The sequence below is a fragment of the Solanum stenotomum genome, chromosome 8 (genome assembly GCF_019186545.1).
Source record: "Solanum stenotomum isolate F172 chromosome 8, ASM1918654v1, whole genome shotgun sequence".
NCBI classification, from domain to species: domain Eukaryota; kingdom Viridiplantae; phylum Streptophyta; class Magnoliopsida; order Solanales; family Solanaceae; genus Solanum; species Solanum stenotomum.
The window spans coordinates 28,624,048-28,639,970 of NC_064289.1; the positions used below are offsets into that span (position 1 = coordinate 28,624,048).

The following is a 15,923-nucleotide window of genomic DNA, read 5'->3' on the forward strand; positions in this document are numbered from 1 at the left end:
TGTGGTAGTTCTATACTAATGCATACCAGGTTTTGGGACAAATATTTTTGTAGCTTTTGTCCTAGGGAGGGATTAGGTTTTCAAAGATCATGTAATTTATTAAAGTTGATAAATTATTTTCTTAATCAAATTAGTGTTGAATTGAGTTTTATTTTACTTTCATAGATTTTCAGTTTTACTTGGTAGTAAGAGTTCTCATATCTGGAATTAATAAAGTAGCTATCCGCGCGGCCGATGATTTGAGTTGTGATAATAAAATAGATACATCAAACTTCAAAAGCATCAAGTATAACAAAAAATAACATGAAATATTACATAAACAATAAAATTATCCCAAATTTAATTTAATTCTTCAAAGCATACCTATTGGCGGGAGGAACAAAATGCACGTCAACTGATTTCTATATAGGGTAAACAACACAAATTTCACTAGTTTAAGAGCTAATTACATGTCTTCTCGTGAGTTTTAATATTATCATTCCTACCATATTTTGATTTGCAGTTGCATATATCTTGCGCGTCTAATTATGAATATGGAATGTAATCGAAACACATCAATTTAAGAAGCAAATAATGTGTTCTTCCTTAAATTTCTTCACCAAAAAAATTTAAATTTCTTTACCAAAAAAATTTAAATTTCTTTTCATTTTTTTAGAATCAAATTTTTTCCCCCCTTAGATACATATAATCTTAATTCAGATGCATGTACACTTTACCAGACACACGAACTATTAATTAGATAAATGTCTATATTTTGTCAAATACCTATACATCTACTTAGATACATATTTTGACCATCATCTCTCTTCCTATCCCCCTTCGTCTCTTTCTCCTTTACGGACCAGACAGAGACCAAACCCACCTTGCTGCTCGTCTCTTTACTATCATAAAATTATTGTCTCAAACGAAAAACGATTAGTTAATAGAGATAAAAACACACCATTATGAATCTATAAAAAATAGAGTTAAAAAAATTCAAAAAATTCGCGCTTTCAACTTTAAGAGATAGGCCACTTGATGAAGTTTTTTGCATCACAAATTGAAAAAAAGATACTTATTTCGCCCAATAATAATGGTATATTGTACCTCTATTAGCAATACTCTTTGGTTGAAGAATCTTTTTCTTTCAAAATCAATTAAGAACAATTAAAATTAATGAACTTTAATTGAAGAGTATTGTGTGACGGAGAAGGATGAGAGAAAACTGAAATAAATGTGAGATGAAATAATTAAGAGATAGTATGGATTGATTTGGAGTGAAGGAGTAAATTAGGGAAATAACGAAGTGGGTAGAACTCTACTTTAAACTAATTTTAAGAAGTGGTGTATATTAATTTATAATCTACTACATAATTATTAAATAATGGAATGGGATATATTTTCTCCGTCTCAAATAGAATGACCTAGTTTAATTTGCCACAAAATTTAAGAAAATAAATAAGACTTTTCAATCTTATCATTTTTAATTAAAATTATGTCAAATATACTAAAATGTCTTTTAATCTTGTGGCCTTAAACATAACGCGTGATAAAATTAAATTAAATCATTACCAAAAAGAGAAAATGAGTTTTTTTTTTAAAACAAAGTAAAAAAAAAGTAGGACATTCTTTTAGAAATGGAAAGAACTCATTATTCAAAATTAGTAGATATAATATGAATACATACTCCACTCGTCTTGATTTACTTGTCAAATATTTCATAATTTGATTTTTCTTTTTTACTTTGTCATTTTTGAGAAATTAAGGAAGCACAATTTTTTCTTGTTATATACCCTCAATTTATTAACATTAATATCTTTGAAAAATATAGTGAGTAAATGCGTTTAAAACTCTATTAATTAATATGGGTAATATGGTAAATTCAGTGTATCAATCATTATTTTTTTAATATGTATGGCAGGTTAAAATCTGACAACTATTTCATCCGTTCACTTTTACTTGTCACTTCTTCCTAAAATATATTCCTCATTTTTACTTGTTACTTTTTACATATCAAGAAAAGACGATAATTTTTTTTCATGTTTTACGCTCATCATTGAATGTATTTATTTTTCAAATTATTTTTTTTCAAGACATCATTTAATAAGGGATAGTTTGGTAAATATCTAATCATTAATTGTATTTTAATGAATGAGCCAAATCAAGTGATAAGAAAAATCAATTAAATTTTTCTAATACAATTTACTAAAAGCATAAAAAACGCTCTCTAGAATATAGCCCAAAACCTAAATTTGCCTACGCTAATTGGATTTTATGGCCACTCCGGCCGTTGGGCAGCCTCCACCATCGGAGGTTGTTCAGACTATAACATCAACATTAGCCGCAAACCCTATTACGTATGCTTCAACCCTTAATCCAAATAATGCAAAACATCAAAAGATTCAATTGAAACCAATACAACACTTTCATGGAGAACCAAGACTTATATGGGAAGAGGAGGAGATAGCCCACATGATTTTGGAAGAGGACTTACAATATGCAGTGATAGGGAAATTTGCGTATGGGTGGCCTGATATGCAAGATTTGCGAACGTTAATCCCAAAACAATGCAAATTGAAGGGAGAGGTCAATATTGGACTGTTAGGCAACCGATATGTGCTGATAAGAGCATCAAACTTGGAGGATTATGTGACTCTTCTATCAAAACCACAATCCTATATAACTCATAAGCAGTGGTCATATCCAATGAGGACTTTGAAATGGGATCCGTTGTTTGATCCGCAAGAAGAGACCACAACGGCGATAGCTTGGATTTCTTTCCCTACATTGCCTCCCAATTTTTTTGGAAAGGAAGCAAACTTCTCATTAGCGTAGCAGTAGGGAAACCTCTACATGTTGACATGGCAACTCAAAACAAGACTAGGCCTAGCTGTGCTAGGGTCAAGGTGGAAGTGGATCGATTAGGTGAATTTCCAAAGAGGATTAATGTGGGAGTAAGGAAACAAAAAGGGGAGGTAATGGAGAAATGGATTCCAATTAGATATGACTACATCCCAAAATATTGCAAAACTTGCAAACTTCAAGGACATAATGAAACAAATTGCTTTATCTTACATCCGGAGTTGTATACAAATGAAGAAAAAGGAAAAGGGGACGGAAAGGAGAGGGATGTCAAGGAGAAATTAGATCAAGGACAAAGAATTGACATCAAACAAGGGCGTGACAATGTTGCAAAACAGGACAATAATGAAGGTTTTAGAGAACAAAGGCACAAGGGGAACGGTAGAGGAAGGAATTTTTACAATGGAAAACAAGAACAAAAATGGCACCCACGAGTTGTTCAAAAAGAAGTGATTGAAAGTAAAAACAAATTTGAGGCATTGGAAACAGAAGAAGAAGAGGACTTAATAGAGAAAGGGTCAGACAACACAAGAGAAGAGATGAGGAAGCAATTCAAAGAATATATTGGGCAAGAAACTAGTGATCTATCAGCACGAATTAACCAAACAGGTTTTGTAGCAGAAAAGGAGAATAATGGGAAACCATGTCAACATGAAATAAGGGAGATGGGAGATAGTCAGAGAACTGTGAAAGATCCAACTGACGTGCAGAATGCAAGTTTAAACAAGCAAAGTGAGAATAATGTGGGAGATGGGACAGCAGCAGGTCCTCAACCCATACAAATTATTAATCCTTTACATGAGACACTTTTTCTGGATAATATATCCTATGAAGAAGCTGAGAAAAGAAGAATGCAGGAAGAAGAAGAGGATATTGACAACAACATTGATGATATTGCTTCGTCAGGAGATCTGTCACCCAGGCAGATAAACAAGTTAAAGGAAAGCAACAAAAAATATAGGGGCAATGTTGTTCCATTTAATACAACAACAAGGAGTAGGAAGGGGCAGACCAATCAATCTGATCAATGATTAACAAAATTATGTTTTGAAATATTAGATCTGTTAAATCTCAGAATGCTTTTGAGAGGTTAATAGATCTGCAGAGAAGACATCACTACACATATATAGCTCTTTTAGAGCCATTTCAAAGTCCACTGGTAGTAGATGAGTACAGAAGAAAGTTGAATTTACAATATGCTATGGTGAATTGTTCAGCAAAAATATGGATTTTTTGGAGTGGGGATTGGCAAGGGCAAGTAGAGACAGACTCTATACAACAATTAACTATGAAATTCACTCATAATAATGGTCTTTCTATTTACAAAGTTTCAGTAGTATATACAAAGTGCAGTGCCCTGGAAAGATTAAAGTTATGGGAGGATTTAGAGATGATTGCAATGAATACTCAAGAACCTTGGATAGTGGGGGGAGATTTCAATGTTATTTTAAAAGAGGAAGAAAAATTGGGTGGTCTACTTGTCACACAACAGGAAACCATTGATTTTGCTCAGTGTTTGAATAATTGTGCTTTAAATGAAATTAGGTACTCAGGAAGTAAATTTACTTGGTGGAATGGAAGAATTGAGGAGGATTGCATATTTAAAAGACTAGATAGAGTACTAGGAAACAATGAATTCATGGAGCTCTTGCCTGATAGTGAGGTACATAATTTGATTAGGGAGGGGTCAGACCATGCTCCTCTTCATGTAATATGTAATGCCACTCAGGAGTCAGTGGCTAGGCCTTTCAAATTTTTGAATTTCTGAACAAAGCATCCAGACTTTAAAAAGCAGGTGAAGGAATGCTGGGCAGGAATAGAGGTAGGATCTCCTTTCACTATTTATCAGAAGAAAAGCAAGAAGTTAAAAGAGGTACTAGCTAAATGGAGTAAAGTAACCTTTGGTAACATTTTTCAGCAGATTGCTACATTGGAAGAAGTAATTAAGGTGAAAGAGGCACAATTAGAGATAAACCCATCTGCAAACAATAGGGAAGAACTAAGCAAGGCAGAGGCATATCTCAAAAAGTTCCTACATTTGGAAGAGGAATACTGGAAACAAAAAGCTGGAATGAGGTGGTTTCAGGATGGAGACAGGAGTACAAAATTTTTTCATTCCTATGTCAAGGGGAGAAGAAGGAAGTTGCACATAGCTAAAATAAAAAATTCTCATAGAGATCTGATCACCTCAACTCAAAGTATAGGGGAGAAGGCTGTGACAGTGTTCAATGATCAATTCATGGAAACCAATTTCACAAACAACTATGACATGTTGGAGGCCATTCCTAAAGTGATTACAGGAGATCAGAATGAGATGCTAACAAGATTGCCTAGCAAGAAGGAGGTAAAAGAGGTGGTATTTGCCCTGAATAGTGATAGTGCTAGTGGTCCAGATGGATTTTCGGGTCATTTCTTTCAGACATGCTGGGATATCATAGAAGAAGACATAACCAACATGGTCAAGGCTTTCTTTTGTGGTCAGGAATTGCCCAGATTCATAACTCATACTAATTTGGTTTTGATACCAAAAAAGGAGGAGGTTGATACATTTGGAGACTTAAGACTTATTAGTCTCAGCACCTTTGGTAATATGATCATTTCTAGAGTAGTACATGGGAGACTGGTAGTTATTTTACCTCAGATTATTTCTACCAATCAAACAGGGTTCATCAAGGGAAGAAGTACTACTGAAAATGTGTTGCTTGCTCAGGAGATAATAAGAGATATAAGCAAAAAAACTACGTTGCATAACGTGGTAGTTAAGCTTGACATGGCTAAGGCTTATGATAGAGTAACTTGGATTTGCCTTACTAAAGTGTTGAGGAAGTTTGGGTTTGCAGAATTGCTTATAGATATGATATGGAGGTTGTTATCAAACAATTGGTACTCTGTCCTTCTGAATGGACAGTCTTTTGGATTTTTCAAGTCTTCAAGGGGTCTCAAGCAAGGGGATCCTATTTCTCCAACTTTATTCATTATTGGAGCTGAAATTTTATCTAGGAACTTAAATAAGTTGTTTGAGGATACTAATTTCAAAGGGTATGGTCTTCCAAAATGGAGCCCTGAAGTGAATCATTTATCATATGCAGATGATACCATTTTATTTTTCTCAGGACAACCCACTTCAATGAGAATGATGATGAAGATATTAAGAGGATATGAGCAAGTTTCAGGGCAGATGATAAACCTCAACAAGAGTTTGTTTTATATGCATGAAAAGGTTCCTCTTGCTATCAACAACAAGATAAGAAGAATCACATGAATTAGACAGGGCTCCTTTCCCTTCATTTACTTACGTTGTCCTGTTTTCTATGGCAGAAAGAATAAGGCTCATTTTGAAGATTTAGTGAAAAAGGTGATGAAGAGGATCAACTCTTGGCAGAATAGGTTTTTGACTTTTGGGGGGAAGTATATATTGATTTCGCATGTTCTTCAATCAATGCCTATTTACCTACTTTCAGCTATGAGCCCACCAGTCAGTGTTATTAATCAACTTCATAGTATCTTTGCTAAGTTTTATTGGGGAAATACCACTGGTGCTAAAAATAAGCATTGGGTTTCATGGGATAAGATGTGTTTGCCCAAGGAAGAAGGGGGTTTAAGCTTCAGATCTATTCAGGATGTGTCAACAGCTTTGGTAGCAAAGCTTTGGTGGATTTTCAGGGTGAGCACATCTCTATGGAGTGCCTATATGTGGAATAAATATTGTAAGAAGTTACATCCTATCCTAGTGCAGGGCAGAGGAGCTTCTCAAATACGGAGAAAAATGATTAGGGTAAGGGAAGAAGTTGAACATCAAATCTGGTGGCAGGTTCTTGCTGGAAACTCAAGCTTCTGGTTTGATAATTGGACAAAACAAGGTGCACTTTATTACATAGAAGGGAATCATGCAGAGGAGGAGGAAATTGAGGTGAAAGAATTCATCAACCAAGGAAATTGGGATATCCCTAAGCTCAGGAGTAAATTATCAGAAGAGATGGTTGAGCATATTGTGGATACAATCAAACCTCCAATAGAAGGAAGAAATCATGATAGACCATGGTGGATGGCCAACAACAAATGAGTTTTCTCAGTTAAATCAGCTTGGGAACTTGTGAGAAAAAGAGATGAGCCTAAACAGTGTTATGAATTAATGTGGGCAAAGGGAGTTCCTTTTAAGATTAATTTCTTTTGTTGGAGAGTATGGAGGAGGAGAATTGCAACTGATGATAATCTGAAGAGGATGAAAATTACAACGGTCTCCAGATGTCATTGTTGTGACACTTATGCAGAGGAAACCATAAGCCATTTATTACTAACAGCTTCCATAGCCAACAGGCTATGGAAGCAATTTGCTATTTTTGCAGGTATCAACATTGACAACATGCACTTACAGCAAGTAATAATTCATTTCTGGAGGATTACAGGTCCATCAAAATTGATGAGGGTCTGCAGAGCAATACCCTCTTTAATAATGTGGACACTATGGAAGAGAAGAAATGTCAGAAGACATGGTGGAGACATCAATTTCCACAACATGGTGGTATATGTTCATAAACTAATAAGGCAACTGATTGTGATGTGGTTCCCACGGATGAAAAGATTACCAGATGACTGGCCAACCATGGTGCAGGTGCTTAGGATGTACAAACCCAAATTGTATTACCAATCAGTAGTTTGGAGACCCCCTGAAGGTACAATTATTAAGTGTAATATAGATGGGGCTTGTAGAGGCAATCCAAGATTGAGTACGTATGGGTTTTTCTTAAGAAATAAAGAAGGAAATCTAATCTATGCTCAAGCAAAATCTATTGGAGTTACTACAAATATGGAGGCAGAGGCAAGAGCTATTTTGGAAGCTTTTAAGGTCTGTAAAGAGAAAGGATTACAAAATGTTATCTTAGAAACAAATTCTTTATGTGTGATGAATTTTTTAAGAGGAATATGGAAGATCCCATAGGAGATGGCAGATATATACCAAGCAATTATCAGCGTACTACATCTGCTAAACATCCATGTCACACATGTTTACAGGGAGGGAAGTTCTCTTGCAGATTCATTAGCAAATAGGGCTTATGAGCAAGAAGGCAAGCATATATACAATAATTTTCAAGAGCTTCCCAACATTTGTAGGAAGATTCTGAATGCAGATAAGTCACAAATCCCTAATATTCGGATCAAAACACGCAAGATAAGAGGAAGTACAGGGCAATTTCAGCAGCAGTAATTGACAAACTAAGAAAGCAGACATTCGATGTTTATCATCAGATCATAACACACTTGTTCAAATTAATCAATGAAATTAGGGATACATAACAAGATCCAGAAAAATAGAGAAGGAAAGTACTGGACTGGGTAGCAGAGAGACTACGATGCAGGCGAGGGCTGGAACCACCTGAAATCAGAACAAAATGGAGCTACGAATTAAGAAGGAAAAGAAAGGAGATCGGAAAATGGGATACACTCACCATGGCAGCTGCAATATGCATCAATGAACCTCATCTTCGTTCTAGGAGGAAGAGCTACAGGGGCGGGGTGGAGGGGTGAGATTAGAGAGACTACATTTAGACATATCTTTATGAGTGTAGAATATTAGCTTTTTTTTTTTTTTTTTGTTTTGTAATAGTTGGGTCGGGTCACTCTTGGACCTGCGTTGAATATTCTGCTCCTTTAATAAAATGGTCCAAGGGACCAAAAACTTCAGTTAAAAAAAAAAAAAGTGATAAGAAAAAATAAAGGAAGAAATATTTAATTATGTAGATATTTTCGGAGAATATATCATCAGGCCCGAGTCCCAACCAAAATTTGCAACCAAGTGCCACGTGTTTCAATCATCATAGAAACCAGTTGGTTGCTTTTTGAAAGTCGCGCTTCCTTGCATGGAAAGACTAAACTATAAATAAAAGGGCAGAGAGACACACAAATTGTGTAAATCAGAAATGTTGAAGGAAGGTATGCTACTCGTTTTCTTAGCGATTACGCAATTCTCAAACGCTGATGAACCCTTCGACGTTCGGAAACACCTTGCCACTGTAACCAGGTCGATTTGATCCGTCATATACATGGAACTAGGGTTCTACATTTGTGCATCTACTCTCAATTTTCAATTTCTGATGCAAAATTTGGTGTTTATTTGAGCGCTCCATAGCTGTTGGCGTTTCCATTTACTCCACTTTTTGTTGGCAGGTATGCTGATTCGAAGGACATATCCGGGAATTCTTTCGTATCTTCTGAAACTCCAGATCAATGTACACCAATTCATTTGAATCTAGTGGTGAGTTTGTTTTCCTTGATGTGGAACCAATCTTAATTAATTTATGATCATTTTAGGAGTATTATCCAAATACATTCATGTACCGGGTAATTACCTATTTTTTGCTGATAACTGGCAGATTGATAGAATGTTCATGTTAAATAAGAGCATGGAAATTGTGGATCCAACAATATTTAACTGATGCTTGTATGTGAAATTATGTGCTTACACGTTGAGGAGTGAACTATCTCAACTAGTATTAATCTCTTGATATATATCTAGGGTTTCTTGACATATATGTGTTAGATTTAGTCTAGGGAGGGCTATACATACACGGTATTTTGGTGCCAGGTGAAGTTTGTCTGCATCATACCATTTTGAAAGAAGAAAATTTCATGCTTTTTTCAAATGAGAAAATACTGTGTACATTAACACAGAAGCGGAAAACACATCCAAAAGTTTAGATTGCTAGCTAATGTTTTGGAATTTTCACCAAAGAATTTTAGATGAAGAGAACTCACTAATTTTCACTCACTACACCATTAAGGTCAAATTTTGCAGAACCTTTATGGATATATTTTTCATTTAGAGTGTCTTTACTTCTTTGCTCCCTCCATTTTCATTAGAAATGCTTCTATACCACTTTAGTTATTATTTTGGCACTTAACATGCTTTGCATTCTCTCTCACTTGCTCATCATAAGGCATCTAATTTTATGGTAACATGCAGACTCTTAGTTTGTTCCCATGCTGCATACTCTGTATTCTCTCAAATTATATGATCGAGGAGACATAGAGATCTAGTGCACCACAGAGATTTGAGTTGAAGTTCTTTATGGATATCTGGCTGATGATAAACTTAAGTAATTTGGCTGGAATTTCTGAAGTAATGCTTTTTCTGTAAGAGATGTTTTAAGAGATAATTTGTTGTGATTGCTTTCTTGTTCTTTGATAGGCAAGACATGGCACTCGTGCACCAACAAAGAAGAAGATAAGGGAATTAGAAGCCTTGGATGCTCATTTGGAAGTCCTTGTACGTGATGAAAAAGAGCATAAGCAATCTTTGGAGAAAATTCCCGCTTGGTTAGCGGGATGGAGGTCTCCTTGGAAAGGAAAAGTTACAGGTGGAGAATTGATCGCTGAAGGAGAAGATGAATTATATCATCTCGGAATTAGAGTCAGAGAAAGATTTCCAGACCTTTTCAATGAAGAATACCACCCAGATGTATATTCAATCAAGACTACCCAGGTTGATAGATTAGTTTATTACTTCTTTAGATTCAGTCTGGGACAATGTCAAAGCATGACTAGGGTCATCCTATTGAATAAAGAAGAAAGCATGACTGAAGTCATCCTTCCCCCTCCCGTTTTCAATACTAGACAAATAACTTTTGCAACAAATGATAAAAAAAATCTAACATGCTAGCCGTAGTTGAAGAGCCAAATTTCGCTAGGAAATCATACATCTTTTTATTATTGAAAAACAAAAGAGGATATCTCATCATCTTGTGAGCTCAAGGATTTTTGGTCCTTTGACTTGCACTTTGCCTTGTCTTTATGCTTCCTGTGTTCATGGGTCATGCAGATGATTTCCAAATAAATAGACGACAGGGATATTTGTAGAGGCTTTTGTCTTTATTGCTGCCTTTGTCAGGCAACTCACATGGCTTTAGAAGTTGCAGCGAAGCGTCTTTATTTATCCACCAAAGCACATCTTAAGTTCCACATATTTAAGTGATGCATCAAGAATTCAATTGCTTTACAAGTATTTGGATTTGCATGATTGGAGAACTTATCTACATTCTACAAATATGCCCTTTGTATTCAAAGGTTGCAGTCTTCTAATTCCATGTCAACTTCTTGTTACTTTCTCAGTCATATTGCATTCAATATTCATGTTACATATATAGGTTCCTCGGGCATCAGCTAGTGCTGTGGCATTTGCGATGGGTCTATTTAATGAAAGAGGGAAGCTTGGACCAGGAAGGCATCGAGCTTTTGCAGTTACCAGCGAAAGCCGTGCAAGTGACATAATTTTGAGATTTCATGATTGTTGTCAAAGCTACAAGGTACGCATGCAAATTTTATCTGCCTTTATGGTGGAGATTTTCTGTGTGAATAACATCAAAATTAGTTTCCATTCATGCGTTTTAACTAGTTTTTTGAGTTTTTGCTTGTAAATTGGGACTTGAAGTAATAATAACTACATCAATGCTGGTTAACATAGAGTGTAAACATTGTTTGATTGTTCTCAAAAGCTTACAATTTTGTGTCACATGAAGTCCCTTTCCTCAAATAGCAAAGTTTAACATCTCCTAAAGGTGTCAAAATAATTAGACGCTGACTACGCTGCGACTGAGCTAATGGAGATTAACTTATTATTGAAGATGTTGCTGGAAGTATAGAGCACAACTTATAATATGGGTTAAGTTATTTGTGGTTTGCATAATTTTAAGAGTTTAATGCACATAGAAATGCAAACTTGCTTTCATTTATCGACGAAGTGCTAACTCTGCATGTTTCTGTTTTGAAAATAAAAATAAAGGAGTGTTCTGTATTGTACACTATTACTACTTTTCTTTTTAAAAAAGTAACCACCTTTGTTGTCTCTCTTACTCCTTTTTATGAATGTGGGTGCTATCTGATCTAAAGAAGACTTAAGCAAGACTTACAGATAGGATGTTATTTCTTTTTGGGTTTTGGTGTGTGGGTGGGGGTGTGATTGGAGAGTTGAGTGAGCAACAAAATTATGATACTTTTTCATTTGGTTGCAGGCTTTTAGAAAAAGTCAGGAGCCAAATGTGGACAAGCTCAAAGAACCTCTATTGAATGAAATTACTCGTGAATTAGTCGGGCAATATGGGCTTAATTTTACAAATCAAGATGTATCTTCTTTATGGTTCCTCTGCAAACAGGTGAGTATAGTACTATTAGTGTTCTGATGAGTGCTAAACCTTGTATAAATTTTATCTAAAACTTATTTCCTAAATGACTTTTCCCCCAGGAAGCATCCTTGTTGAACATCACCAATCAAGCTTGTAGTCTGTTCAGTCCATCTGAGGTAGTTTGTGCTAATCCTATTCTTGTTTTCTTCATTTCTATTTCCTGTTTTGAGTTTCGTGGTTCCTGCTGCTCTATGTTTTTTTTCCTTGTCATTTTCTTGGGGGAGAACAGGGGGGGAGGGGTCGTGTAGCTTTCACAATTCCCTTTTTATCAACAACTTGTTATGAATGGGAAGTGGAAACTATAACTTATAACATCATATACAAAAGATGTTACTATTTTTAATTTCCTAAAAAAAATTATACCTATTGTTGTAGATTCCTGTGCTGTACACAAGCTCCCTTATTGTTTTTATTGGGTCATAATGTGGAATCCAGGGAGAGGGTGAGAGATTAGTCCATCTCCTTTGATGTTTGATTGAAACATATGATTTACTTGTTGTGCTCCACAAATTTTAAGTACATCTCCAACTTTTCATTTATATGGAATATTTGAGCTTTCTTGTTGCCATCCCTGGTTACTGACAAGTCCACATTTAGGTTTCTTTGTTGGAGTGGGCTGATGATTTGGAGTTGTTCATTCTGAAAGGCTATGGTGACACACTAAATTATCAAATGGGAGTGCCACTGCTTGAGGATGTTGTTCAATCAATGGAACAGGCAATTAAGGCTAAAGAAGGTGATACTCGTTCAACAAGCTTTTCTTTCTTGTCTTTCATTTTTTCCTGGGGGTTAAATAGTGTTTCCTGAGGAATATGGATGTCTTATTCTTCCCTTGTTGCTGCTAACGAGATCACAAAGGAAGAGATAGTTATGGTGTAACTGATGATTACTCAAACCAAACCAGTAAATGTAATAAGATCTTTGTAATCTCTCTAGTATCTCCTTCCAAGTAATCTTGAAAATTTATATCCCAGATTGGCCACTAAATTTGCAGATTCTGTCCTTATTCCTTGAATTTAAGCTTCAACCATATATCTTTCCTTTGTAATATGATTTGTGTATTTCTCTCCAGTCTCCCCTTTCAAGTAATCCAGAAAATTTACATCCCAGATCAGCCACTAAATTTGCAGATTCTGTTATTTCTGCTTGAGGTTTAAGCTTCTATTTATAAGCTGTCCTTTCAACTAGGTGCTTCTTCTGTACAAATTATCCTCATATTGTTGATTCCTAGTATAATGCCTCCCTGTATCACTTACTCTAGTCTATCTGAAACTCTTCTATCCTAGTAATGTCATTTTTCATCATGTATGTGTATGTATTTCCTAAACTGAACTTAGATCCAAACAATAAATTTGTTTATATGTGAATCAATTATACTCCTGAGGGTAATCTGTATCTAATTTTGTATTTCTTTTATTTTCACCTTTTCTTAATCTCTTCTGTACATTCTCCTCCTTCAGAAGGATATGCTCCAGGGATCTATGAAAAAGCAAGAATGCGTTTTGCTCATGCAGAAACTCTCCTTCCCTTTTCATGCCTAATCGGGCTCTTTCTTGAAGAATCTGGTGAGTGTTTGTACAGTAGAATTAGAATAGTTATTGGCTCCTACTCTGATTTTTTAATCTGTTTCTGATTGCTGCAGAGTTTGAACTGATACAAAGAGAGGAAAGCTTGGAACTCCCTCCTAAGCCTCCTAAAAATAGAAACTGGCGGGGAAGTATTGTGGCTCCTTTTGCTGGAAATAACATGTTAATCCTTTACAGCTGCCAATTGGACAACTCAAGCAAGTACTTTGTGCAAGTGCTACATAACGAACGTCCCATTGCATTGCCAGTAAGTGTTTTCTGCATTCATATTATGGTGAATATGCATATGTTTGGCCCTTGCATTGCAATTCATTTTCTCTGATTACTAGGACACTTCATGCACCTTTTAAATAAAAAGAAATAAAATGTTTCACTGGCAGCCTAGTCCATGTTGCTCAATTAGTGGTTTTGTCCCAATCGTTCATCTGATGTGATTATGTCAGAGCAGTGAACTTATACATTCATAAAATGCCTTATTTCCATCTAATTTTGGGAAGTTCATAAGCCCACGAATACTTTCCTGTGAAACAGTTTGTATCGGGGTTACCCTTAGGTAAGAATGACGGTGTAAGCTTTCATTTTGGCTTTTTCTTTGCGTGTTCTCTTCTGTGTCATTTTTTTCTTTTATAATAAGATTTTCTAAAAGAGTGACTGGACAATCACATTACTTATAGAAACCACTTGTCAAAATACTGCTAACAACTTGTGCTACAGGTGACATATATTTGTTCCCTTTGGGAATTTTGGTGGTTATTGATTACTTGCTACTTTTCCCATTCTAATTTGATGCTTCTCTCTGTTCTTGTAGGGTTGCAATGGTTCGAGCTTTTGCCCGTTCGAAGTATTCAAGGTATTGGTTTCATATCTCAATAGATGTTTCAGTTTACTGAGACATAGGCTATCCTGCAAGTTTCACCCATTCTAACTGTCCTCTACAGGAAAAAATAGTTGCTCCTCACTTGAAACATGACTACAACATGCTTTGCGACGTAATAGAACAGAAACAAAAGGATTCTGCTTCGAGTAAGTTATCACAAATACTTACTTGGTTTTGGTCACCGAGGAATGCTGGTTCATTGGGCTAGAAAGATGATTTATAGTTCTCACAAGTTTTCTTCTTTTCTTATTCTTTTTGATCTTTTCTATGTTTGGCTGGTTGTGTCTGCTTATTGGCATGATTCAATCGTTAGGCCATGCAGATGATCCTGGCAGGTTACGATTGCTAGGCCAAATACTGCATGGATGAAGTTTAGGGGTGACTCAGTAACTGGTGGATTTTTGGAGGTCTAACTATAGGTAGCAAAGAAGGAATATAATTAGTGAAAATCCTTACTAGTGTTACTGGTATGTTTTTCACATACGGGAAGTTTGTGGCTGGGCCATCCGCACTTACATATTATGTTAACATAGATTTTGCAACAACCTTAACATAAATATGACACTCAGATTTGGTTACTAATCCATTTTTAATTGGGATGTGTTGGATGATGGATTTTGCTCTTGTAACGGAAATGTCCCTAGGCATCTTTCATTTCTGTTGAAAGGGAAGCTAAAGCTTGAGGAAGAAGAAGAAGTTTATGGAGAGAGAATAAGGATTAAGAGAATCAAATTGTAATTCTCATTTCTGCAATAATTCCAAACACATTGTAGCTACTCCTATTTATACAATTTGCTAACCGGCTTTAATTATCTCTAACTACAGATATTAGCCTAACTACGAATGTGCAACCTGCATTAGCCTAACTAACTTAGTACAAATATCAACAATTATGATAGATCCCTGAACACTAATCATTCCCAACTTTCTAATAAGGTAATCATGCTGCTGTCTTTCAGTCCCTTAGTCAACACGTCTGCAATCTGTTCTTTACTGCCCACATGATCTGTTTCTGATCAGTTGTTGTAATTTTTCTTTTCTCACGGTAAAAAGTGATACATTTGGAAATACTTCGAGCCCGTTTGGATTGACTTAAAAATAGTAGTTTTAAAGTCAAATTTAAATCACTTTTAAGTCAAAAAATAATAAGTAGGGGGAGACCTAGTTTTGGTTTTCAACTTATTTTAAGTTATTTTTAACCTTGTCAAACACTTTCTAACTTATTTTAAGTCATTTTTGACTTATCTTAAGTTATTTTTATATTCTTCAAACATTTTCAGAAGTCAAAAACTGACTTAAAAGTAGTTCCCTTATACTCTTACTCAAATCATATTTAAATTTTTTTCTCAAAACGTCTTAGAAAATCAGTTTAAAAGAATATTTGCTTTAAAAGATTCTCAAAAATTATAACTCAAAATAGGGTTCAGGGTTCATGTTGAAATA

General features: G+C 35.4%; 1 protein-coding gene across 2 annotated transcripts; it reads left to right on the forward strand.

Moving 5' to 3' along the window:
• Window positions 1-8,689: 8,689 nt before the first annotated feature.
• LOC125874746 (uncharacterized) lies at window positions 8,690-14,971 on the forward strand. 2 transcript variants are annotated; one of them, XM_049555761.1, is made up of 12 exons: window positions 8,721-8,860; window positions 9,007-9,094; window positions 10,028-10,321; window positions 10,983-11,141; window positions 11,847-11,987; window positions 12,077-12,133; window positions 12,615-12,753; window positions 13,478-13,582; window positions 13,660-13,850; window positions 14,412-14,453; window positions 14,542-14,626; window positions 14,777-14,968. In XM_049555761.1, the coding sequence occupies exons 1-12, from the start codon at window positions 8,760-8,762 to the stop codon at window positions 14,779-14,781; spliced, it is 1,407 nt and encodes a 468-aa protein (XP_049411718.1). In that variant the 5' UTR covers window positions 8,721-8,759; the 3' UTR covers window positions 14,782-14,968. The 2 variants fall into 2 exon arrangements, with proteins under 2 accessions (XP_049411717.1, XP_049411718.1); XM_049555760.1 differs by having other exon boundaries at window positions 8,690-8,860; window positions 14,542-14,971.
• Window positions 14,972-15,923: the final 952 nt, after the last annotated feature.

Bases quoted from the DNA above. Each gene is read 5' to 3' on its own strand.
- LOC125874746 (XM_049555760.1), top strand. From the start codon at position 8,760: ATGTTGAAGGAAGGTATGCTACTCGTTTTCTTAGCGATTACGCAATTC. The intron at 10,322-10,982 runs GTTGATAGATTA...TTACATATATAG, and splicing joins ATTCAATCAAGACTACCCAG to GTTCCTCGGGCATCAGCTAG. The intron at 13,851-14,411 runs GTAAGTGTTTTC...CTGTTCTTGTAG, and splicing joins AACGTCCCATTGCATTGCCA to GGTTGCAATGGTTCGAGCTT.